General features: G+C 44.4%; 1 protein-coding gene across 5 annotated transcripts in view; it reads left to right on the forward strand.

The window, feature by feature from the left end:
• The window catches only part of grm8a (glutamate receptor, metabotropic 8a), a 166662-nt gene that overhangs the window by 37459 nt on the left and 102036 nt on the right, over positions 1-27167 (forward strand). For all 5 annotated transcript variants that reach the window (XM_081722569.1, XM_027007489.3, XM_081722572.1 and 2 more), the window contains exon 5: positions 25486-25702. In XM_081722569.1, the coding sequence (XP_081578695.1) occupies positions 25486-25702 (217 nt within the window). The remainder of the gene's footprint in view (positions 1-25485; positions 25703-27167) is intronic.

A 27167-nucleotide genomic window follows, 5' to 3' on the forward strand; every position in this document is an offset into this window, starting at 1 on the left:
CAGACATTCATCTTCCAGTCTCACGGAACAATGACGGAACAGAGGAGCCAAAATTGCTCTTTCTTTTCTGAGGGCTAGACAGATAATCTCAGAGTGCTTGTGCACGTCTGTCTGATGAGCTTGTCCTTCATCTTCCTGTCTCTGCTCCTCTGCTGTTGATGTTGGCATTTCTCCTCTCTGCAGGAGACGACTACCTCCACTGCCTCCAAGTTTTAATCACTGTTACAGATTTGGAAAAATACTTGACGTGAAATCTGGGTGTGACATATAAGAGAGACTCGATGAAAAGGAAGAGATGAAAGATGGGATTGAGTTTAGTTCATGAGTTCATTAGTGAAAAAATGTAAAGTCTTTTTATACCAACAACTTGTAGTTATGAGAAAGGTCTCTGCTAATTAATGCTAATTAATGCTAATTAATGCTCGATGTCCGCTTCCAGGAAGAACTATTTGTGGAGATTCAACATTGAACAGCTACTAAATTTAAGCAGGTGCACATTTTTAGACTTTATCTGTTACTTCCTTAACTTCCCTTACTTGTTCCCTTTCTATTAATTTAATCTAGATTAACAGTACACAGCAAGATTAAGTGGGGTATTATCTTTAAGGATACCATTCCAGACATTTGCAAAGATTATTTCTTTTGCTATGCTGTGTGTGTGTGTGTGTGTGTGTGTGTTTGGGGTGAAATCTTCTTGTCATACAGGTGATTAATAGGGATGCGATTTCTAAACGACAGTTTAATCGGCCTCGTGTGTGTTAGCAAATCTTACTTGGCTTTCTCACTGAGTGTGTGTATAGATTTTCTGTGGTTTCCATGACTGAGATAACACCCCTGGTCAATACACTCCCTTCAATTAGCATCTGAGCTCACCCAGTGGTGCTTATAAAGGTTTGCCATCTTAATTTGACTGTCCATGATAGTGCCAGTTTTTTTTTGCCTCTTTGACAATATCAGGCCATTGTGATAACTGACTGCACTTGTGTGGTAAACACAGCTGTCCTAGTCTGGAGTTTGAGTGGACTCTGATATGAGCAGATTAATTAAATCTGAGCACAATCTGAATACAGAGAGTAAATGAATGGACAGCTCTGTCCCCTCACAGAGGTTTGGACAGCTCTGTCTTCTGTGTGCTGATTCTGCTTTGTGATCAGATTTGCTTGCTGGAACTGATTTTTAATTGCTGCAAAACGATATCTAGAGAAATGGACAGTGTTAAGATTCAATGTGAGACAATGTGTCTTTATTAAAAATGTCTCATGCTCTGTCTGTTTGATCTTAACTGAGAAAACTTAGAGTTATGGTTAGTTAGAGTTAGCTTTAGGTTTAGGGTTAGGCTTTGAGTTATGGCTAGGGTTAGGGTTAGGTTATGCTTAGGTTAGGGGTTAGGGTTATCTTTTGGGTTAGGGATTAGGCTCAGGGTTAGGAATTAGGGTAAATTAGGGTTAGGGTTATGCTCAGGGTTAGGGTTAGGTCTTAAGGTTAGTTAGGGTTAGGGTTTGAGGTAGGGTTAGACACAGGGTTAGGGTTAGGAATTAGGGTTGGTTAGGGTTAGGAATTAGGTTGGGGTTATGGTTATAGTTAGGGGTTAGGGTTAAGGGTTAGGGATTAGGGTGGGTTAGGGTTATGGGTTAGGGTTAAGGGTAGGGTTAGGGGTTATGGGTTTTAATGTTAGGGTTAGGGTTAAGGTTAGAGGTTACGGATTAGGGTTAGGGTTAGGATTATGGGTTAGGTTTGGGGTTAGGGGTTAGGGTTACTTAGGGTTAGGGTTAGGGTTAGGTTACATCTATATCCTAAAGGTGGTCCTCACAGCTTCTCCTGAGTGAACTTTGATCTCAGCTAGAAGGATGATGGAGGTCATGCTTGTGGTGGATCTGGGCTCTGGAGTAGGTCTGTACGTGGTGGGTCTGGACTCTGGAGCAGGTCTGTACGTGGTGGGTCTGGGCTCTGGAACAGGTCTGTACATGGTGAGTCAGGACTCTGGAGGAGGTCTGTATGTGGTAGGTCTGGGCTCTTGAGCAGGTCTATACGTGGTGGGTCTGGGCTCTTGAGCAGGTCTTTACGTGGTGGGTCTGGGCTCTGGAGCAGGTCTGTAAATGATGGGTCTGGGCTCTGGAGCAGGTCTGTATGTGCTGGGTCAGGGCTCTGAAGCAGGTCTGCACGTGGTGGGTCTGGGCTTTTGTAAACAATTAAATGCATATTAAATGTATTGAGATTAAGGCAATTTTGTATGTATATGTGGTTATATCTGTATGTGCATGCATGTATTTATGTTTGTTTGTGGTTATATCTGTATGTATGAATGTATGTGTGTGTGTGTGTGTGTGTGTGTGTGTGCGTGCGCGCGCGTGTGTGTGTTAATATCTGTATGTTTGTGTGTCTTTATATCTATCTGTGTGTGTTTGTGTGTTTATATCTGTGTGTGTGTGTGTTTATATGTGTATGTGTGTGTGTGTGTGTGTGTGTTTATATCTGTATGTGTGTGTGTGTCTGTGTGTGTTTATATCTGTATGTATATGTGTGTGTGTGTGTGTGTGTGTGTGTGTGTGTGTGTGTGTGTTTATATTTGTTATTTGTATGTTGGTGTGTGTTCAGCAGTTTAGTCAATGCAGGTTGTTTTTTAGGTACCTTATAACAAGTTTGTCTCATTTATGTAGTGTTCAGGTGCTCTTATAACGGCAGGGTGTGTGCTGATAATAGCTGCCCCTCACCAAAGGGCTCTACAGTGTTTGTCTAACAGCTGCTGTCCCTCGTCCCTCAGACAGGTGGACCGCGTGGGCAGGGACAGCCTGCAGCCCCAGCCCTGTCGCATGTGTGAACCCTTGGCCGCGGGTGAGCAGCTTTGCAGGTGAGGGTGGTCAGGAGCTGAGCTCGGATCAGAACTGGCTGAACATGCTTGAGATGGACCTCACCACATGGATCCTGGCGCCGCACAGTTCTGCTTGTCAGCTCCATTTCACACACAGTGTGAAGATGTTTCTCACAAAGCAAAGGTATCTCCTGCGTCCGAGCGTAGTGGCATGAGTACAGGCCCCTTTCAGAAACCCAGGAGAGGAATTTGAATCTGTGGTTTCTGCAGGCTGAACTTTTTACCAGTAAAATGACAGACAGACTTTCGCTTTAAAATGTAAATGAGTAAAGTCTTTAGGACTTTATGGCTATGGACTGATGCTCAGAATAACAGTAACTGTATCATAAATGTATCAGTTCAGGAGTTAATCAACAATATATTAAGGAGACCCTAAAGTAATACAGGAAAATGGTTTCAATGTTAAAACCTTTTTCTTACATTTTCAAGAGAAAATTAAACTCCGTTTGTTCTAAAATGTTTGTGTTTTATATTGCTCATAAAATTAGCAAACCATGTAGAAATACATTTAATTAAAGAAACAAGTTTATCCATATTGATGTAAATGGCACTATGAATCTTTATCAGTGCACAGAGAAGTTGTTTATGATTCAGAGGTCTGGTTAGGAGATTGCTCTCCGATACGTCCCAAATCCTGGTCCCACGGACAGTGAGTGATGTTCCAATGGTACAACACGAGCCTGTCTCCATGGTGATAGTGTTAAAGCTGTGGAGACAGAGGCTCTCCACTCATACAACGTCTTGGCAGTAGGGCTCCTGTGGTCAGGAAGTGGCAAGTGATTAATGGGGTAGTGGAGAGTTGACAGACTGTGGGCTACACTCTGTAATTCTACACTTAGAAAGTAAGTGAACTGTGTATTCATACAGGGTTAGATGGTGGCCAAAGAACCTGTATACATCATCAACTATTGGACCTGTGGAGGGATGGATTTGCCTTGGGCCAAATGTTTCTACTGGGTTTCTGGTCCCTCTTAGGTCAACAGGCTGTGTTTATGAAACCGTCAGAGCTCTTACATGTGCATCTGAGGTTCTGCATCTGAAATGAGGTTGAGAAGTGTCTCCATTTACTCAGTATCCCTCCAGTATCACGCCCGTATCCCCCCAGTATCCCCCCCAGTATCACTCTTTCACTCAGTATCACTCCAGTATCACGCCCGTATCCCCCCAGTATCACTCTTTCACTCAGTATCACTCCAGTATCACGCCCGTATCCCCCCAGTATCCCCCCCAGTATCACTCTTTCACTCAGTATCACTCCAGTATCCGTCCAGTATCACACATCAGTAATATGTTTGATGAAATCACACCCCAAACCTCTGAGTCCAGGGAGTGATCTGCGGTTCTGCCTGTCTGGTTCTGGACTCATGTATGCAGACCTGTGTATTATAGGTTTCCTGTGTATATGGCTGATACAGCAGGTAATGGAAGTCCTGGGATATTTGTGCTTTCCTGTGAAGTTCTGGCTAGTGGCTTCACATACGAGCTGGTCACCTCCACCTGCATAGCCTTCTGTCCCCACTCCTTCAGTCTGGTAATGGCACTGTGATTTCATGTAATCTCATTGGTTTTGTTATGTTATCTCATTTATGTCATGATTCCTGGATGCAATCACAAACCGTGGACAGTTTCTCCTTTTCTGTAAAATACAACCCCACTGGTCCCTGGACCACCCCCCCCCCCCCTCCAGGTATGGGTGAGTGACAAGTGTGATGAGCTTCAGTCAGGCCTCCTGTATTACACAGGTCAGTGATTAGTAGGTTAACACCTGTGATTCAAGGTCTGGTAGGTGGTGGCTGGAGCCAGATGCATTCTGGGAAACTGCTCAGGGCTGGAAGCCTCTTGCTGTCCAGTTACTGTCCTCGGACTGGACACATCGTCCAGTTACTGTCCGCAGACTGGACTCAGGCTGGACTCAGGCTGGACTCAGGCTGGACTTGGGCTGGACTTGGGCTAGATTCAGACTGGACTCAGGCTGGACTCAGGCTAGACTCAGGCTGGATTCGGGCTGGACTCGGACTGGACTTGGGCTGGACTCGGGCTGGACTCAGACTGTACTCAGGCTGAACTCAGACTGGACTCGGGCTGGACACAAGCTGGACTCAGACTGGACTCAGACTGGACTCAGACTGGACTCGGGCTGGACTCGGGCTGGACTCAGGCTGAACTCAGGCTGGACTCTGACTCTTCCCCCTGAACATTTCCAGCTTCAGTGTGACAAACAATGAACGCTGCACCAACATGGGCTGGTGTCTGGTGAGGTCAGTTGCTGTCAGCTGTTGTTAGCTATCTGTCCTGCTTTAGCAGGTCACGCCATTGTTTTACACCGATGTCATTTAGTGAGCAGAGGGCCTGTCTGCCTCTCTGCCTCAAACAGGCTTTGAAGACGGTGAATGTTGCGGACAAATATTTAGAAAATACCAGCGGATAAAGGCCACTGGAGTCTTTATGGAGATGATAGTGAGGAAGGTTTTATCTGCGCTTGTTCAGTGCTGCTCTGCACCTCAGGGGCCGCAGCATGGTAGACGTAGTCTGTCAGCTACAGCACTAGAACTGCTGGGGAGTGTCTGTGTACACCTGCCCTCCCATCTGCTGGTCCCCCTTCCCCTCCACTCCGTCTCCTTCCTGGCGTTCCCTGCCTCTGGTCTCGCGTATTGGTCTGGGTGGGAAATGGTCACCAAGAGCCAGCATTCCCTACAATCACGTTATCCACCCTCTCCGATGGCATTAATCTCAGGCCGAGCCAGAATGAAGCCACTAGTCCACACTGGGTGACATTCAGTTATCATTGCTACGTTACTGTTCGAGACAATACCCCAGTGCACACACCGCAGTGATGGGGGTCTAAGAGCCGTGCTGAAGAACTCTACTGACCTACTCTATATGTCCGAGTGGCTGTCTGGATTGTGTAGAGGACTTTGTTTGCCAGGGTGACACTTTTCTCAGATCTTCTGCTTATGATGCTTGTCAGCAGGTGTTGACATCCTTATCAGTGCTGTTTAAAATGGAGGAATGAGGCCTTTGGTAATTAGCACACTGATAAGGCCAGAGTCTTCCTCCCCTAGATCTCTCCCTCTGGCACCGTTCTGAAATGCCACTGAAATGCCATCCAGGTCGGTTTGCCAACGTTCTTTCCTCCTTCAGAAACCTTTTCCTCATGCTGTTTCCCATTTTTCCTTTGCCTCTTTCCTAACCCCATTTGTCTCGGAGACCTCTGGCCCCACACCACACCAAGAGTAGACAGTTGGCTTGGTAATTCTTTTACAATAGCATAGCTGTGACCCGAAGCATAAGGCACTGAGAAAGAGTGTTCACGCCATTACCAAGCATGGAAAGGACATTTAACACCAGTAATGACATTGGTGGACTGATGCAGTCCAACATGATTACCATGGCAGTGTGAGAGTTACACTCCTCTGTCAGCTCTGTGACAGTGTATGGCTCTCACAACAGTAAAGGAATCCCAGAGTGTGTGTCTGTGTGTGTGTGTGTGTGTGGGAGCGACACACAGTAGTGACCCGACACGATGCACCTGAGTGAACAATATGTCCCCACAAACCTGCCCCAATCTCATTAGTGCTGTAACCTCAGTTAGTGCTCTAACCTCACCCCTCTCTCTCTCTCTCTCTCTCTCTCTCTCTCTCTCTCTCTCTCTCTCTCTCTCTCTCTCTCTTCACTTTTAACAGATCAGTAGTATACCATATATGTCATGCAGTGTTTGGTATTGCTGTTGTTGGTATGAGACTACAAGTTGGCAGTCAGATAGAAGTCTGCATTAGTCTGCTGTGGCCACATTCACCACACATCTCATGCCCCCACAGTGAGACCCTGAGTCCCTCATACACACTGTCACACTCATCACACTGGTCCACGCTACTAAAGGGATATGTGGTAATTAATGATTGGCTGAGCCTCTGTTCCACGTTACTAAGGGGGTGTGTGGTAATTATTGATTGGCTTAGCCTCTGGTCCACGTTACTAAGGGGATATGTGGTAATTAGTGATTCGCTGAACCGTTGTTCCACGTAACTAACGGGATATATGGTAATTAGTGATTGGCTGAGCCTCTGTTCCACATTACTAATGGGATATGTGGTAATTAGTGATTGGCTGAGCCTCTGTTCCACGTTACTAAGGGGATATGTGGTAGTTAGTCATCAGCTGAGCTGCTGTTCCACGTTACTAAGAGGATATGTGGTAATTAGTGATTGGCTGAGCCTCTGTTCCACGTTATTAAGGGGATATGTGGTAATTAGTGATTGGCCAAGCCTCTGTTCCATGTTACTAAGGGGATATGTGGTAATTAGTGATTGGCTGAGCCTCTGTTCCACGTTAGTAAGGGGATATGTGGTAATTAGTGATTGGCTGAGCCTCTGTTCCACGTTACTAAGGGGATATGTGGTAGTTAGTCATCAGCTGAGCTGCTGTTCCACGTTACTAAGAGGATATGTGGTAATTAGTGATTGGCTGAGCCTCTGTTCCACGTTACTAAGAGGATATGTGGTAATTAGTGATTGGCTGAGCCTCTGTTCCACGTTACTAAGGGGATATGTGGTAATTAGTGATTGGCTGAGCCTCTGTTCCACGTTACTAAGAGGATATGTGGTAATTAGTGATTGGCTGAGCCTCTGTTCCACGTTACTAAGGGGATATGTGGTAATTAGTGATTGGCCAAGCCTCTGTTCCACGTTACTAAAGGGATATGTGGTAATTAGTGATTGGCCAAGCCTCTGTTCCACGTTAGTAATGGGATATGTGGTAATTAGTGATTGGCTGAGCCTCTGTTCCACGTTACTAAGGGGATATGTGGTAGTTAGTCATCAGCTGAGCCTCTGTTCCACGTTACTAAGAGGATATGTGGTAATTAGTGATTGGCTGAGCCTCTGTTCCACGTTACTAAGGGGATATGTGGTAATTAGTGATTGGCCAAGCCTCTGTTCCACGTTACTAAGGGGATATGTGGTAATTAGTGATTGGCCAAGCCTCTGTTCCATGTTACTAAGGGGATATGTGGTAATTAGTGATTGGCTGAGCCTCTGTTCCACGTTAGTAAGGGGATATGTGGTAATTAGTGATTGGCCAAGCCTCTGTTCCACGTTACTAAAGGGATATGTGGTAATTAGTGATTGGCCAAGCCTCTGTTCCACGTTACTAAAGGGATATGTGGTAATTAGTGATTGGCCAAGCCTCTGTTCCACGTTACTAAGGGGATATGTGGTAATTAGTGATTGGCCAAGCCTCTGTTCCACGTTACTAAAGGGATATGTGGTAATTAGTGATTGGCCAAGCCTCTGTTCCACGTTACTAAGGGGATATGTGGTAATTAGTGATTGGCTGAACCCTTCAAAGAGCTAGGCAAGACCTTTATCTTCTGTTTATGAAATAGCACGAGTAAAGGCAAAAAAGGCAAAGAGAGATAGAGTGAGAGAGAGAGAGAGAGAGAAAGAGGGAAGGAGAGAGAGAAAGAGAAGGAGAGCAGGGGGAGGGAAGAAGAGTGTGTGTGAGAGAGATAGAGAGAGAGGGAAGGAGAGAGCATGAGAGAGAAAGAGAGAGAGGAAGAGCAAAGAGAGAGAGAGTTTGTATGTGGGAGAGAGTGGGAGAGGGAAGGAGAGAGAGACACTGTAGGTTATGCTACTCTTTGGTCATGTCTATTTGCATTTTTACACAAGAAGCTGTCTGCTGTTATCATTAAGAAACTCATTTTCAGGCTTTTAATAAACCTTTATTTCTGAAATAAAAAATCCAGAATATGTGGAATGAGAGGGTGAGATTAAAAAAATAATTTGTGACAGTGTGCAGTTCAGTTAAATTTAGGTATTAATTGGGTCAAGTCCGATGTCAACCATTAGAATCCAAAGTGGTTTTCACTTGAAATTCAGATTCTAAGTGCTACATAACCTTTACACACACACACACACACACACACACACACACACACACACACACACACACACACACACACACGCGGCTCCTGAACTCATGATGGCTTCTGGCGATCAGAGTAATAGTGTTTTGCTGAAGGCCAGGTGAAATATGCAAGGTTTAAAGGTGCAGTGTGCTGATAACTGTAGATGACTTACTGTGTGTGGTGACCTTTAAAAAAGCAGACTTCCCTTAGTCTCCTTACCATGCAGTCACCTTAGTCATGTGTTTCACAGCATAGCCTGGAGAATCAATCCTACCCTCTACCACAGGTGCTATTTGGAAATAAACACGGTTGTTACCCAACCAAAGCTGGCCACTTATAGTTACAAGAAAAGGTCATTGGGTGTTTCAGAAAAGAGATGAGTCATGGGACCTGTTTGTCACTGTGATGTCACAGTGACATCACAGTGATGCCATGGTGATGTAATAACAGCACACATGCTACAGCCAGGCTCCAGATCTCTGGACAGTCTCTAAAACCTTTCTATTCTCTATGGTGAGTGTTGTCCTGCCTCTGAGAGCTCCGATCTCCAGCTTCAGTGTGACAAACAATGAACGCTGCACCAACATGGGCTGGTGTCTGGTGAGGTCAGTTGCTGTCAGCTGTTGTTACCTGGATTCTGCAGATCAGCCTGTTTGAGAGGTTTTAGGGTCAGGGAGTCAGAATTGGTGTTAGACTTATGAGAGATTTCTCACGACTCACCTGTTTGGGGGATATTCCGTGTTCAGTGTGGTGACAGCACTTCTCTGATGTGAGCTGCTTGAACCTCACCTCAGAAGCCCATAACACCGCAACCGTGTAAACCACGGCATGATTTCTCAGCTATGTTTGTGTGGGTAGAATTAGATTATGAGCTAATACTTCTAGAGACACTGGCTTTAGATGTACATGGGTGTTGACCTGAGTCAACAGAGCTTGACTGAGAGACTTATCGACAGAAGGAACCCGATCAAACACACTCACCACGCTCCCCTCAGATGCGTTTCGTGCAGCTCAGTGTTGTGTGCTGTGGCCCCATAGTCACCCATGGCTTCCTGGCCACGGCAGACTGAGGAGGTTCCCCTGCAGCCTGGTAGATGGTGACTGCCCCCCCGCTGGAGAAAGGTAGCAATCATGCACGTCTGTGGCATGTTAACACCTGTAACAACCTTTTCATGGCACTGGGGAGTGCTCATTCCAGCCGGCACCTTCCTGCCAAGATCACACCGGAAGCAAACAGGATGTAACACCGCTGAAACACATGTAACAGGAACATGGGTCTGTGGTGTTATGAGGCTTTTACCACAGGGAGTGATCTCCTCTGCTAACAGCATGCTACTTGGTAGGGACGCGCCATTCTTGTTTTGTGAGTATTTGCCTGGTTTGAAAAGCAGCTTAGCATTGGAACTGGTGGAGAACAAGGGGCATGTGGTGGGCACGCAGCCCACCTTACCAACCCCACGGCTGCCCCAGCCCACCAGCGCTCACATACAAACAGGAAGTCCTCACAGTGACGAGCTCGGAGGGGCCGTGGCAATTTCCGCGCCAATGAGATCGGCCGAATGGGAAACAGCAGTAGTTTCATCTCCAGACACTATGTTTATGTTTCTGTTTGGAGTGTCATGGAGAAAGATCGCACAGTGGAGCAGCTGAGCAATACCTCTGTTCATAATATCCTCTGGAAACTCTTCTGAATTGGTCATTGTTTCTTCATGTTGATGTCCATTGTATGCACGGTGTGTTATACTGAGTGACAATATGGCAGCAAGACAACAGACACTCTAACTGTGCCGTTCTGATGACTATATTTTACATTTCACAAGCAGGTTTTGTTTTAAATAAGGTCTCAGCTCAAGAGTTTGTGATGACTTTTATTTTATATTTTATATTTGACATTTTTCATCAGTCTCCTAGTGATGTCTAATTTTCCATAATCTCCTAGTGATATCTGATTTCCCCTGGTCTCCTAGTGATGTCTGATTTCCCCTGCTTGACTTTCCAGTACAAACCTGATTCCTCAGAATGGTGCGGCTGAGTACCACCAGTGGGCGGAGTCAAGCTCCCACACGGTGATTTGTCCTCACTGTTTCCTTCATAAGGAGACATCATCATTACGCTCAGTTCATTTCTCGCAGAGTGAACGGTGAGATTTGTTCATACTGTGGTATGAGTAGCCGTGCACACTGTAGACTGATCAGGCCTCATTACATATAACTGAGGTGTCATTAGGTGTGTTGTTGTGTTATTAAGTCTGGTTGTGGGTGGTTGTGGGTCTAGACCGGACTTATCGTCTGGCTTGTTATGGTTCTTGGGTGTTGAAGTCTAATAAAATTAGCTGGTGTTTGTATAATTGTTAAATTCCTGTGTGTGACGCTCTACAACCAAAAGACGTTTGAGTAACAGATGGTACCAAAGAATGAAATGATGTGTGTATATATATGTGTGTGTGTGTGTTCAAGTGTTGGTGTGTGTATGTGTGTGTATATGTGTGTGTGTGTGTTCTTGTGTTGGTGTGTGTATATGTGTGTGTGTGTGTGTTCATGTGTTGGTGTGTGTATGTGTGTATATACATCGTCTCATGGACGACAAGCATCGAGGCTATTTCCTGTCCTGGCTCCAAGATGGTGGAATGAACTCCCGCTTGCTGTCCGGACAGCAGAGTCCCTTGCAGTCTTCAAACGCAGACTGAAGACCCATCTATTTGCAGAATATTTAAAGGACAACTGACGCTGCTCCCTTATTGACTGACTAATTTAGTACTTATTGTATGGCATTATTTATGCTTTTTAACAAACTCTAGCACTTATTGTTTATAGCACTTATCATTGTTTAAGATAGACCTTATGTATTTTGCACTTCTAGGTATCAGCATTCATCCCTGTATTTCTACAGTATTCTAGTTCATTGGTATGTTTACTTCTAACCTACAGTACATATGAGTAAATGACAAAGCACTTTTGTAAGATGCTCTGGATAAGAGCGTCTGCTAAATGCCATAAATGTAAATGTAAATATATAGGAGTGGTGATGCTGTGTGTGTGTGTGTGTGTGTGTGCGTGTGTGTTGGTGTATAGGTGTGTGGGTGATGCTCTGTGTATGTGTGTGTTGGTGTATAGGTTTGTGAGTGTTGCTGTGTGTATGTGTGTGTGTGCGTGTGTGTGTGCATTTGCATGCATGTGGGTGATGCTGTGTGTGTGTTTGTGTGAGTGTGTGTGCTGGTGTATAGGTTTGTGTGTGTGTGTTTGTGCGTGTGTGTGCTGGTGTATAGGTTTGTGTATGTGTGTGTTGGTGTATAGGTTTGTGTGTGTGAGTGTGTGTGTGTGTGTGCTGGTGTATAGCTTTGTGTGCGTGTGCGTGTGTATGCTGGTGTATAGGTTTGTGTGTGTGTGTGTGTGTGTGTGTGAGTGTGTGCTAAAAAAGATGGGCAAGAAGGTAAGCAATAAAACCCCCTGAAATGGAGAGAGAAAGAGAGAGAGTGAGATGGAGAGAGAGAAAGAGAGAGAGTGAGATGGAGAGAGAGAAAGAGAGAGAGATGCTGTGATGATTGGGTTATCAATGGCATATGCTGACAATCTGGAACCCTAGAGAGCAAGAGAGAGAGGGAGAGAGGGGGGAGAGTTGGAGGGAGAGAGAGAGAGGGGGGGAGAGGTGGAGGGAGAGAGAGAGAGGGGGGGAGATGGAGGGAGGGAGAGAGAGGGGGGGAGAGGTGGCGAGGGAGAGAGAGGGGGAGAGAGTGAGAGAGAGAGAGAGAGAGGGAGAGAGAGGGAGAAATAGCGAGGGAGAGAGGAGGGGAGAGGGAGAGAGGAGGGAGAGGTGCAGGGGGAGAGAGAGGGAGGGACAGAGAGAGGGGGAAAAAGGGGGAGAGAGAGAGAGAGGGGGGGGAGAGAGTGAGTGAGAGAGGGAGAGAGATGGAGAGAGAGAAAGGTGGAGAGAGGGGGAAAGGTAGAGAGAGAGGGGGAGAGAGTGAGAGGGAGAGAGAGGGGGAGAGAGAGAGAGAGAGAAAGGGAGAGACTCAGAATGTAAACTGAAATGCACTGTGCAAAGGGAGGAAGAAACATAAAAAACATGGTAAGAATGCTGGCTGGGATTGGAGCAGGGGGAGGGGGCGGGGTATCCTGAAAAGGAAGTGTAAATAAGATGGAAGGCAAGATGGAAGTGAAGGAGAGAGTGAGAGTTAGAGAGATTTATAAAGTGCTCTGTGAAAGACTGTTTCATATTCGGAGAGGTGATGTTCATCTAGAAATTCAGCTGTGACAGAGCAGTGAGGGACCGGAGAGACTGCTAAATCCAGCAGAACAGGGAGAGACTGCTAAATCCATTAGAATAGGGAGAGACTGCTAAATCCAGCAGAACAGGGAGAGACTGCTAAATCCATTAGAACAGGGAGAGACTGCTAAAGCCAGCAGAACAGGGAGAGACTGCTAAATCCATTAGAATAGGGAGAGACTGCTAAATCCATTAGAACGGAGAGACTGCTAAATCCATTAGAATGGGGAGAGACTGCTAAATCCAGCAGAACAGGGAGAGACTGCTAAATCCATTAGAATAGGGAGAGACTGCTAAATCCAGCAGAACAGGGAGAGATTGCTAAATCCAGCAGAACAGGGAGAGGGTGGAGTAGCTGGAGTGTTTGGAGAGGGTGGATAGGGTGGAGTGCTGAATGATATACGTGATATAATACTAGCTACAGTATCGTGCTGCATACACACACACACACACACACACACACACACACACACACACACACGTGTCCCCAGTCTCAGCCCTAGTGTCCTCAGGGTCAGCAAGACTGCGTCCAGCACAAACCCGAGGTGTAATGTAGTCCCTCTCGAGTGTGATGTGTGTGTGTGTGTGTGTGTGAGTGATCCTCCCAAGAAGACTGTTCCCATAAACTTGTATATAAGCTCAGTGGTTGAGTTGACGTTGGCTACACAGCCTGTCAGCCAACAGATAAGATAAGATATGATCTACTGTAACTGCACTTCAGGGCTGTGTGTTACATCACCAGTAAGACTCCCAGTGTCAGAGTTTCATCCCTGCTGTGTTTCTTTCACTTTGTCTCTGTCTCTTCTTGAATTTTGGGTCATAAATGGAAAATCCAGACACAGCCGTAATTCGTTTTTTGTCCGTGTCGTGCAGACAGAACTATGTAGGCACTATACATCTCATGTATGGGCAACAGAATGTAGCTTTTACTTGATTGGTCAGTGCAGCACAGCTGCTGTGTGTAATTTGCATAAAGTTAAAAGCAGTTCAGATTTTCTCGCTGCAAGTCAGGTTGGTGCTGCCCGCTACCCACAATCCCTCTTGAAAATGAACAGGGGCGAAATTTTAGATGATGAATTTTCAGTGTAGGAGACACATACCATTAGTGTGTGTGTGTGTGTGTGTGCGCGCGCGAGTGTGTGTGTGTACGTATGTATGTGTGTGTGTGTGTGTGTGTGTGTGTTTGCTGGTATAACAGGTGACGCTCTGTATAAGGGACGTGCTGCTGCTAAAAATAAAAGTGCCAGTCGTCCCTGTAGACACTTTGATCAGCTAATGAGTCCCAACAACATCTGAATCTGACAAAAAGAGATTTGCATTGGTGTGGTGTGTGTGGTGGTTACGGCTCCACGCGGGTGACGTTTAGAGAGACACAGACACTGGTGCCGCTGTGTTACGTAAACGTCAGATCGCTACATTTGAAAAGACCTCTGTGGGAGAATTTAGGGTTTATCACTGAGCTTTTAACCAAGCAGTCAAGCCCTGCTTATGTAAATAGGTTACAGAATATCAGAAGTGACTGGAGAGGAGAAGGCACTTCCACATAAATAATGCAGCAGGAGCAGGAAACACGCGGTCTTATATAACAGTGCAATTCCAGACTAAAAGGAAACACAGCGGAGATATGAGACATCCCGCTCCGTACAGTGCTGTGTCGCCAGTGCAACCTTTGTGTCTGTGTGGGACTGGAGCAGATATCCAGATACAGGGCGTCATTGTTTACAGCTGCCGTGATGTCAGCATGCTCCTCGGAGACAGGCGTGTGCTTGGCTGAGGACAGCCTGATTAAGAGGAGATGCTGAACTCCCACAGCCGTGTTTACACCCTTCACCCGGTGTGTCACCAATTAGTCATCTGTAGCAGCACCTTAATTAACGCCACTGACGAGGGCTGAGGGGTGTGGGTGGGGTGTGGGAAACTGCTCCATCAAAGCAGATGGGGTGGAGTGAGAGGGTGGATGGAGTGAGAATTGTTTGCTGTTGGAAGGTTTCTGCAGAGACAGAACGTGAAATATTAGGTGAGACGCTGAGGTACAGGTGAGATGCTGGTGTTTGGGTGAGATACTGAGGTACAGGTGAGATGCTGAGGTACAGGTGAGATGCTGGTGTTTAGGTGAGATACTGAGGTACAGGTGAGATGCTGAGGTACAGGTGAGATACTGAGGTACAGGTGAGATGCTGAGGTACAGGTGAGGGACTGAGGTACAGGTGAGATGCTGGTGTTTAGGTGAGATACTGAGGTACAGGTGAGATGCTGAGGTACAGGTAAGATGCTGAGGTAGAGGTGAGATGCTGGTGTTTAGGTGAGATACTCAGGTACAGGTGAGATACTGAGGTAAAGGTGAGACACTGAGGTACAGGTAAGACCCTGGCATGTAAAAGCAGAGAGCTGCAGTTCAGTCCAGTCTGTTCCTAAGGCTTGTAGCATACAAATCCCCAAAGTTTGTACCTTTGCTGTGCAAATCCAAACAGCTCATTATTGCACATATTCTGCTTGTGCAGGTGTGTGCTGCCCTGGGCTGTAGTGACACCCCGTCAGCCTGAAGGGAAGGTTTGTTCGGAGGCATAAGTAACCACCTGGTAGGCATCATTAGAGAACTTTAACCTTTTGTTTGACAGACAGCTTGGGTGATGCTGACACCCAGTGTGCACCCTGCTGCCCAGCCAGCAGGGGGTGCTGTCCTCTATGCGCTAGGTGTGATGTGCCTCACTGAAGTCCAGTTGCTCCTCCAGATCCCAGTAGCTGCACTGTGTTCAGGTCGGGTTGGGCCATGTCATTTCCAACATCCTTGGGACTAGCAATTTGTTACTGACTCCTGATCTCTGGAGTCTGAGTCTCTCCCCCCTGAGGTCTCGTCTCAACAACATGGCAGCAGATGATGTATTCAGGGTTTAGGAAACTACAAGGTGGACACCCCTCATTGGAATAATGGTAGAGGCAGTGTGCTAGATACATGGATACTTGGGAATACCCAGATCACTTCCGTGTCAGGACTCATTTGGAGAAAAAGTTTCACGAAACAGCTGTAGCAGGCAGAATTGTTGCACATTGTCGTACATTTTTTGCATTATCATACATTGTCTTACATACAATACATTACTGTACATTGTTGTACACTGTTGTGCAATGTTGTACATTGTGTATTGGGCATTGTTGTACATTGTTGTGGATTTGTGTACCTTGTTGTTCACTGTTGTGCATTGTTGTGCATCGTTGTGTATTGTGCATTGTTGTAGACTGTCATATATTCTTGTAGACTGTTGTGTGTTGCTGTGCATTGTGCATTCTTGTAGATTGTCGTACATTTTTGTATACTGTTGTGTGTTGTGTGTTGCTGCATTGTTGTAGATTGTCTTACATTCTTGTAGACTGTTGTGTGGTGTTGTGTGTTGCTGCACTTTGAGGTGTGTGGTATCCTTTGGCGTATGTGATGTTACAGCCATGGCTGATTGCTCTCATGGCTCTGGTTTGATAAGAAACTCATTAAATCCAACAGGAGAAAGATTCCAGGTTCCCGTTCGAAGGCGGATTTGACGAGCTGACACCCCTGTGATGTTATCAGCGACAGAACTTTCTCGTCTTGGAACGCTTCTTCTTTCTCTGCTCTGCATGGGTCGACCCCTTAAAATGGTTTTAGATAAATGACTACTTTAGATAAAGGAATTCAATAAACATACCCAGGCCTCTTGTGATTGGTTGGTGCTGACTTTGCATTGCTTACTGTACCAAGGACAGCCACTGATTGGATGTGTGGGAGTTGTTAAAGTACTCGGTTAGCTGACGTCCCTGTTAGGACATTGCTGGGTAGAGAGCCCCTCCTCCAGCATTCAGTGTGTGATGCAGCTGATTTCTAATAAAACTTGACTTCGGTTTTCCCAGTCTTCAGAAGTCCTGTTACCCTCAGTTTGGACCAAACGCCTTGATGTGGGTTTGTTCAGTAGCGTCTTTAATATTCCATGAACCAGAACCAGAACCTGTACAGTTGAGCAGGAGAGTTGTATACTGTGCTGGCTGTAAAATTAGAAGGGAGGTATTGTTGAGAAATGAGTCATGATGAATGAAACAGGCACACCGCGGCACAGGGGTGCTGTTGCTTAGCTTTGTTTTTATTGTTTTGGATATTAAAGTTGTTTCATGGTGTGTTGGCTCTACACTGACTGTTAGTGCTTTTATTATTAGAGCAGCACCTCACAGCCATCACCTGTCAGCAGGGTTTCTCTCTCCACGCAATGAGCTAGTAACCAGTTTATCTCACACTATTCTTTAATTCTTTTATTTATTTGTAATTAATTACTTCATTTAAAACCTAAGGACCTCACTGGGTATTACAGTAGATCTCTTGAGTCAGTATTTGTGTTTGTATTTGTGCTGGAAAGTCTATGTGATCAGAGTCAGTAAATAAAGAAGAACATTGGGTCAGTAGTGTCAGTAGTGTCAGGAGGTGGTGGGGGGTGGGTTCAGTAGTGTCAGTAGGTGAGGTGGGGGCTGGGTTCAGTAGTGTCAGTGGGTGGTGGGGGCTGGGCTCAGTAGTGTCAGTAGGTGAGGTGGGGGCTGGGTGCAGTAGTGTCAGTGGGTGGTGGGGGCTGGGCTCAGTAGTGTCAGTAGGTGAGGTGGGGCTGGGTGCAGTAGTGTCAGTATGTGAGGTGGGGGCTGGGTTCAGTAGTGTCAGTGGGTGGTGGGGGCTGGGTTCAGTAGTGTCAGTAGGTGAGGTGGGGGCTGGGTGCAGTAGTGTCAGTAGGTGAGGTGGGGGGTGACTTCAGTAGTGTCAGTAGGTGAGGTGGGGCTGGGTGCAGTAGTGTCAGTAGGTGAGGTGGGGGCTGGGTTCAGTAGTGTCAGTGGGTGGTGGGGGCTGGGCTCAGTAGTGTCAGTAGGTGAGGTGGGGCTGGGTGCAGTAGTGTCAGTATGTGAGGTGGGGGCTGGGTTCAGTAGTGTCAGTGGGTGGTGGGGGCTGGGTTCAGTAGTGTCAGTAGGTGAGGTGGGGGCTGGGTGCAGTAGTGTCAGTAGGTGAGGTGGGGGGTGACTTCAGTAGTGTCAGTAGGTGAGGTGGGGCTGGGTGCAGTAGTGTCAGTAGGTGAGGTGGGGGCTGGGTGCAGTAGTGTCAGTAGGTGAGGTGGGGGGTGACTTCAGTAGTGTCAGTAGGTGAGGTGGGGCTGGGTGCAGTAGTGTCAGTAGGTGAGGTGGGGGCTGGGTTCAGTAGTGTCAGTAGGTGAGGTGGGGGCTGGGTGCAGTAGTGTCAGTAAGTGAGGTGGGGGGTGACTTCAGTAGTCTCAGTAGGTGAGGTGGGGCTGGGTACAGTAGTGTCAGTAGGTGAGGTGGGGGCTGGGTTCAGTAGTGTCAGTGGGTGGTGGGGGCTGGGCTCAGTAGTGTCAGTAGGTGAGGTGGGTGGTGGCTTCAGTAGTGTCAGTAAGTGAGGTGGGGGACACCAGACAACTCATTTAACAAACTTCATTCAGTAGTCATTGATCAGTGTGTGTTTAACACTCAAAAGACAGCTGTCCATGAGACTAGAAACAGAGCGCTGAGAGGTCAATGAACGACGATTAATCACCGTGGGGTTATTGAGAGGTGGATGCGGTCTGGAGTTGATTACACTGTCTGGGACTTAACCCTCTAATTGTGTTCAGTCATGGCTCTGTTGCCCATTGTGGTCTGTGTGCAGAGGTTTTCCTGAAAACAGGGTTGTGGGCTCATGCTCTGCAGGGCTCACAGTGTTGTTTATCTGCTATTACACAACGTGTGAGAGGAAGATAAACTTTTCTATCATTTTTGTATAGAATGCAGAGTATTGTTCCCTCAGATGGGAAGAGGTAGCACACACGCACGCATGCACACACAGTGTTGCTCATATTCTCTCTCGCACACACTGCACAAATGCTGTGGATAAACCATCATTGTATCAGACTAGAGTAGTGTTCATAGTGACACAGTGACACAGTAGTGACACAGTGTTCATACATTAATCAGTGCGGTAAATGCAGATACTTTGCTGAGAGTGAGAGAAATAATTTGTCTGTGTCTGCACTCCTGTGTGTGTGAATGTGAGTGTGTGTGTGTGTGTGTATGAGTGTGTGTGTGTGTGTGTGTGTGTGTGTGTGTGTGTTTGTGTGTATTTTATTTTACTAGACCTCACTAATCTACATCTATGATTGGTGAGGTTTGACTGTCTATCTTCTACAAACACTAGCACAAGTATCTCTTCCTGTATACATATCCCATAATCCCTCACTGAGGGTTACATATTACAGATTACAGATTATCTATTAATAATGTATCTGTATCCAAATCTAAAGGGTTACTACATTAAAGAAACATAAGTACTACATTAAAAACATAATCTAGTTACATTACAGAAGCATAATCTGACTACTACATTAAATAAACATAATCTTCTTACTGGTTTCCTACAGTGTCAGCCAGTGTTTACAGCAAGATGCTCCTACAAGATTGTGTGTTTTCTCAGTGAAGACTCATTAAGAGCTCAGCAGACATGTGAAAGTGGTCCATGTAAACCTCATGTACCTTCCTAAGCAGGCCAGCACTGTTGAGAAGATCCTTCAGAGCAGAGCACCTCCTCACCTGTCACACTGCTCTACCACTGTAAACATCCCAGATGATTAAGATTTCTTATAGTTTGAATTAATATGATGATTAAAACTCTCTTCCATGAGAGGAAGACTCCGTGACTCGTTTATTTTAAAGTTTTGCTGAAGATTAGGTTCCCATTAGAAAATGTGTCAACAGCATCTGACTGTAAATCTCATTTCAGTCTAACTTCCGCCTCTTCTTTATTCAAGATCAATGAGATTCTCTGAAACAAACAACACGGGAGTTGATACTTTAGTAAAGTGTCTAGTGAAAAGTGTATACTATAAGGTATCTAGTGTAAGGTGTCTAATGTAAGGTATCTAGTGTAAAGTGTCTAGTGTAAAGTGACTAGTTTAAGGTGTCTAGTATAAGGTATCTAGTATAAGGTATCTAGTGTAAAGTGTCTAATGTAAGGTATCTAGTGTAAAGTGACTAGTTTAAGGTGTCTAGTATAAGGTATCTAGTATAAGGTATCTAGTGTAAAGTGACTAGTGTAAGGTGTCTAGCATAAAGTGTCTAGTGTAAAGTATATAGTGTAAGATAGTGTAAAAGTCTAGTGAAAAGTATATACTATAAGGTGTTTAGTGTAAGGTGTCTAGTATACAGTGTGTAGTATACAGTGTCTAGCGTAAAGTGACTAGTGTAAGATGTCTAGTGTAAAGTATCTATTGTAAAGTATCTAGTGTAAAGTGACTATTCTAAGGTGTCTAGTGTAAAGTGACAAGTGTAAAGTGTCTGGTTTAAAATGACTAGTGTAAAGTGTCTAGAATAAGGTATCTAGTGTAAAGTGTCTAGTGTAAGGTGACTAGTGTAAAGTGTCGAGTGTAAAGTGATTAGTGTAAGGTGTCGAGTGTAAAGTGACTAGTGTAAAGTGTTTAGTGTAAGGTATATAGTGTAAATTGTCTTGTGTAAAGTGTCTAGTATACAGTGTCTAGTGAGAAGTGTCTAGTGTAAAGTGTCTAGTTTAAGATGAGACTACTGTGTCCAATACCAGTACAAGAACACATTGGTCCTAACAGGGAGGCTGACACACTGCTCAGCCTTTCAGTGGGACGTGACCTTTTATAAGGGACATGGCTCAACACTCCACAGGTGGTTTAATTAGGACACTTGATGGATGTGGGATTTATATGTTACGGATGTGCTTGTTTCAGTTATTCAGTGCTACCTAGGCAGCATAACAATGAAGTATAAGACCCACAATGCACCCTGAGTAGGCACACAACACGTGGTAAACATTTGAAATCTTGAAATAAACATAGGCTGTAATCACTGGTGAGCAGCATTTCCAGACTTCCTGTTGTACTGGGGCATACACAGAGTTAAATGCCACAGTCCTCTTTGATTACTTCGTATCTTTCTCATTTTACAAGCTTGTGTCATCCAGCTTGTTAGCAGTGCTCTGTTTTCCTAACAAGAAGGATGTTAGCACTGTTTCTTAATAGCAGGCTCTGATATTCCATTGGCTCTTAAAATAAATGGTGAATTCTCTAAAGCATCGGGTCTTAAACTTAATTTGACCAAATGTGAACTTATACCTATTCACGATTGAACCTTTGACAAGATTTCAACTATTCCAATTAAGAGGGTGGTGAATATGTTGGATTTACTATTAGCAAAGATTCATATTGAGAGGGAAAAGATTCAGACAGGGAAGTTTTACATTTTGTTGGTCAGATTGATTCTGTGAAAGGTGCTTTGGTCTGTAGCTTCAAAGGCACTTGTCTAAACCAGAAGGATTGTGGAGAGTTATTTATCCATCCCATTCTGTATCTGTTTTCCCATCCTATATTAATAAACAAACTCCTTTATATTTATATATATCTGGAAGACCAAAGCACATTATATTCACAAAGCTCAGCTTGGGAAGACTGAAAGCTTTGGACATTGAAACCCAAGTGGGCTCATTTAGAATGAACTGGCTTCAGTCCTGCCTGAGAGAGAACACATAGGTCTGTATCCCAAACAGCTTACTGAATACGTGTGGATGACTTGAATTTTTATTAGGGAGTGAATTTTGAATTCTCAATCTAAACTCCCAATAAAGCTATGTAGGTTTTACCAGAAATCGTTACATTTTTGGAAAATGATCCTTAAGTATAAAACATCTCCTGTGAGTAATAGTGAGAAACACAGTAACCACACCAAGGTTTCACACCCAGGGCCTACAGTGGGGAGACACCTGCCCTGACCAACTCACCAGTGGGCCATTTCTCTGACATGGTGTCCAAGGTGCGCATTTCACCTTATTGATTGAATGTCTCTGTCACAACACTGTGGTCTGTAATAACAGATCTGTCAATATTAACAGGAAATCATTTATAAACAGATTTGGTTTGAAGGTTCAGTTTGTTTGTGACTTATTGGATAAAAACAGTGACTTCTTTTCTATTATTGATTTTTTAACAAAATTTAAATTCCGTGTTGACAGTAAAGAAATTGAAGTGGAGTATGTAAGCCTTGCTTTAGATAATTAAAGCTATCATACAACGTTTGAATATATATGTTCATCTCTGCGTAAACTGCACACTGGTGGTGTGGGGTTGATCAGTTCAGCATGTCACTCATGGATAAGAAGGTTTATACAGGACACTTTATTTGCCGTTTGTTATAATAATGACGGACCCATATGTGGGCCAGTGTTCTTATGGTATACCTTGAACTACAAAGGGAAGGAAAGTCACTTCAAATTCTGTCATCTGTTTACCTTCTTAATGATAATCTGTGTGGCTGAATTAGTTTTAAAAATCTCCTTTTTTTGCATTTACATGAAAGTACTGAATTTTTTTTTTTCTTGTGAATATTTTAAGATCATGTTGCTAAGTAGCTAGCTAATGCATTTGCATTAGTGGTCTAATGTCTTTTTGGCAGGTTGAATGTGGCTAGCCTTAACATGCATGTGTGATCATGATCTTTTCTTTACTGTCTTTGTCTTTAGTCAGTCTCTACTCCCAGTGCTGTACAGTAAACAAAGAAACTGGATGAAACTGGCTGTTACTGAAAATGTTAGCCAATCAAGTGTTTGGAAAGATGCTGTGTCATTATGGGAAATGTAGTACTTGTGGTAAATTCACACAGTGCTGATGTTTGTGTCAGGTAGTTCTGCTCAGTGCAGTGTGTGCAGTGATGGCTCATTGGTTGAAGTACTGAGCTAGTAATCGGAAGGTTGCCAGTTCAACCCCCACCTCTGCCAGGTTGCCGCTGTTGGTCCCCTGAGCAAGACCCTTGAATTTAGTTGTTTTAGATTCCCACAATTTAAAAAAAACAGATTAAAGGTTTTTGCATCCCAACAATGCAATGTCTGCAACACTCTGACAAAGCGAGGTGTGGATATTTCCACTGAAAGGCAGACTCCCATGTGTGTGTGTTCTCCATTAGTCTGCCTGATGTGTTCAGTTTAGGGAACAGTTTACTAAGACTCAGGCCTCATTACATTGGGTCTAGTGACATCACTTATTTAAAACAGGGAAAAACAAAGAAAGAAAGAGAGAAAGAAAGAATGAAAGAGTGAGTGATCCTTGCTAACTCGTAATCGAATCCAATTTGTATCACCGTGGTTTCAAATATGGAACAGTATTTGCATTACTGCCTTTGTATTTCTGTAACTGTTATGGAAAACAGTTACCTGTTTGGTATCCTGATTATATTACCGGAATTCTGTTACTAACTGACCATGTTTAAGGGTTAAGGGTTGAATTACTTCAGAAAACATGTTTTATAGACCAGTTTAAAGTAAAAACAGCCTTTAAAATAGCATTAACAGATGCTAGCAGCTGCCTCTTAGTATGATGCCTTTCTGCGTAATGCTGATTGTTGACTGTTCACGTTCACTCATTGTTAGGGGAATGAACACTTTGGACTGGATTACTCCTGGAACATGGGTGGCACTCCAGGTGAGAACAGTTGTGTGTTTTGTGGCGATGTTGTCTAGATGTCCCATTATTATTGCAAGTTGACCTGGAGTTATTAAATTAGACATGTAATTTCCTGCAGCTATTCTGCTTTCCAGAGGAAGGAGTCGTTCCTAATGGAGCAGGTTACAATGCTAATTTCTTTCTGATCTGCCTTACTAATTGATTTCAGGGCGCCAAATTAAAAGTGTGATATCATAACCATCCTGGAATGCAATAATGCTTCTTTAATCCTGTCCAGCAGTGTCCACAAACATGGAGGTCTGTGGTACGATGAGCCTGATCAGCAGTGCCACCTCATCACTAAAAGGTCATTTAACAAGTAATAGACATATAAGTAGTAATAATCATATAACAAGTAATAGACATAATAATAAGCAATTATCGTATAACGAGTAATAGACATATAACGACTAATAATCATATAATGAGTAATGATCATATAACGAGTAATAATAATATATAAAAAGTAATAGACATATAGTGAGTAATAATGATATAAGAAGTAATAGACATATAACAAGTAATAAACATATGAGTAATAGACATATAGCAACTAATAAACAACGAGTAATAATCATATAAGGAGTAATAATTATATAATGAGTGATAGACATATAATGAGTAATAAACATTTAACGAGTAATAATCATATAATGAGTAATAGACATATAACGAATAATCATATAATGAGTAATAATCATATAATGAGTTATAGACATATAACAGGTAATAAACATAATGAGTAATAATCATATAACGAGTAATAATCATATAATGAGTTATAGACATATAACAAGTAATAATCATATAACGAGTAATAATCATATAATGAGTTATAGACATATAACAAGTAATAATCATATAACGAGTAATAATCATAACAAGTCATAGTCACATAACAAGTAATAGTTGCTTAATTGTTACTGCACGCTATGCCTGTATCTGACTTGAATGGTGCAGATGATTTTAACAATTTGGTTTTGTGCTCACAAACTTTGTGAATGGAGGCCCTTTGGCATACCAAACACCACTGCAGTGTGAGGGAATAGCGAGCTGGTGAAGGGGCTTGATGCTTGTAAAGCGACCTGATATGTCACCTTTAACTCAGGACTAGATATTTGTGTTCATGTAATACAAATAAGGTCAGATTTCTTATCATCATGTATCTTGCGCTCTCTCTTCTTTAAGCTTATATCTTATATGCATTATTCATGGCCCACTGTCAAAAAGGATTTATTAATGATTTTAATAAATGAATAAAAGTTTTTGCAACTCAACAGTGCCTAAATCTGTCTGTGACAAACTGAGGTGTGGATATTTCCACTGAAGTGCAGATTCCCATGTGCGTGTGTTCTCCATTAGTTTGTCCGATGTGTTCAGTTCCACGCCTCACTCAAGGGATCAGTATAATATATTTTTTAATGTCAAACTTGTTCATGATATCAGTGCTCATAAATGCAGCCCTGGCGGGTAACATTGTACTGTCTGTATCACCGGGTTTGGGCTTCACTGAAGATTCACACTACTGTATTACATAAACAAAGCGCTGTAGGCAGTGGCCATCAGGGCAGTGTGGACTTCCAGATGTCTACTTTTTCAGACCTGAGCTGTGTGGTGGAAATCTCTCTCCTCTGTTGGAATACTAGTCCTCCAAGCCAGCACTCCACTGGACAGTTCTTAGCCACTCTCCTTAGAGAAATCAATCCATCAATCATCTGACTTCATTACCCAGAGTCCTCAGTGGCAGGTGTGCCCGCCCACCTGCTCGCTCAGCATGTGGTGTGACGTCTCTGCTGCTCCTCTCCTGCCACTGTAGTCACCTTGACCATCTGTGCCACGATCAAATTCAGTTCCATCTGTACTTCTCTGTACAAGGCCTCACTTTGTTCACTTTCTCTCTCTTTGTCTGTCTGTCTGCCTCTCTCTCTCTCCCCCTGTACTGTCCTCAGATCCCTCAGATCAGCTACGCCTCCACAGCCCCGGAGCTGAGTGACAACACACGCTATGACTTCTTCTCACGGGTGGTGCCTCCAGACTCCTATCAGGCACAGGCCATGCTGGACATCGTCACGGCGATGGGCTGGAACTACGTCTCCACGCTGGCCTCTGAAGGCAACTATGGCGAGAGCGGTGTGGAGGCCTTCATTCAGATCTCCAGAGAAATGGGTGAGTTGGCCTTAGATCGTCCTGCCCTGCGTACTCCTCTAGAGGGTGCGCAGGCCGGGCGCTGGGGTCGCTGGTGAAGTCCCCTGTCTCTGCATTTTGGCAGCTGGGTTGAGGATTTGTTTGCTTGTGTTGAATTTGCTGCTGTTGTCATGGTTTCGATGCGTTTGAGCACTGTGTCTGGAGTCTGGCAGTGAGCTAAGCTGTTTCCTGTCGGCTCTGATGATGCTGGTTTTGTGAGGGGAGGCGAAACTTTGGGCTGGTCCTGACACTAGGGGGCGCTGCCGCCCGGAAGGAGCCCCTGCTGTCGGGACACACAAAATCGGAGACACAAAGCGTCCTACGGGGACGCCTCAGTAATGAGGGGCTTCTTGACGACAAGGAGAGCAGAGCCATGAGATGCTGTAGAAGGAGACAAATCCATCACCCTCCTCGATAACTGGACCTCGTTCCTGCTTTAATGCCCTATGATGAGAGAAACTCTGCCATTACTCACCGTGTGGCTCCATTAGTCACAGAGGTGCAGCAGGTGCTCTGGGTGTGGCATTTAAAATCCTCGTAAAACTCTCCCGCACAAGCACATGCGTAGCTGGCGTGGCCATGACATGCACTCACGCTTTTACCAGCTCGTGTAACAGAGACGCCGTCGCTGTAGTGATGTCCGCAGTGACATTTAACAAGAAGGGAGGAGGTATGGAGCTCAGGATGATCAGCAAGGGAAACGGAAAACCCCAGTGAAGAAAATCGAGGAGGAGCCTAGTCAAACTCACCTGAATATCTCTCTTCCTCTCTCCTCTCTCCTCTCCTTTCTTCACCTCTCCTCCCCTCCCCTCCTCTCCTCTCCCCTCCTCCCCTCTCCTGTATTAAATTGAGAGATAAGAACTTGACAGGCTTAACTGGCATCCAATTAGCCACTAAACTAAAGTCACACAACAGTCTAATGAGGTGTCAGCACACATAGATCAAACCAAAGCCTTCTACTGGTTATTCTCATCTTAGCTTAATGTATGGACGACTTTTATCTGACTCTGAATTATAATCAAAAATGTGTTAGAAAGAACAAATTCTATTGCGTAGCCACCGTAGATCATGAGAATATGTGTCACCAACTTCCCTAATGCTAAAACCCTCTGCTTTGTTAGAGGTTTGGAGGTTTGGGTGACATAATTTATGATTTACCCCAGTAAATGTAGCAGATTGGAAATTTACAGGAAGCTGGTATGAACTGGTATGAAGTTGCATGAAGTGAACTATAGCAGGATGTTTCTTCTAGTTAGTGAGTACTTCAGCATTTACATAATGTGAGGTTTTTAGGATTTATTAGCATAAAACAAGCCAGTTAAAGCCAATACAAGCCAGACTGTAATGAGGCAATACACATGTGATAAATAACAGAAATGTGGTACACACAATAGTACCTGAATATTACCTAATAGAGGGACACACAGAGAGAGAGAGAGACAGAGAG

The sequence above is a fragment of the Electrophorus electricus genome, chromosome 11 (genome assembly GCF_041902795.1).
Source record: "Electrophorus electricus isolate QZ-2024a chromosome 11, ASM4190279v1, whole genome shotgun sequence".
NCBI classification, from domain to species: Eukaryota; Metazoa; Chordata; class Actinopteri; order Gymnotiformes; family Gymnotidae; genus Electrophorus; species Electrophorus electricus.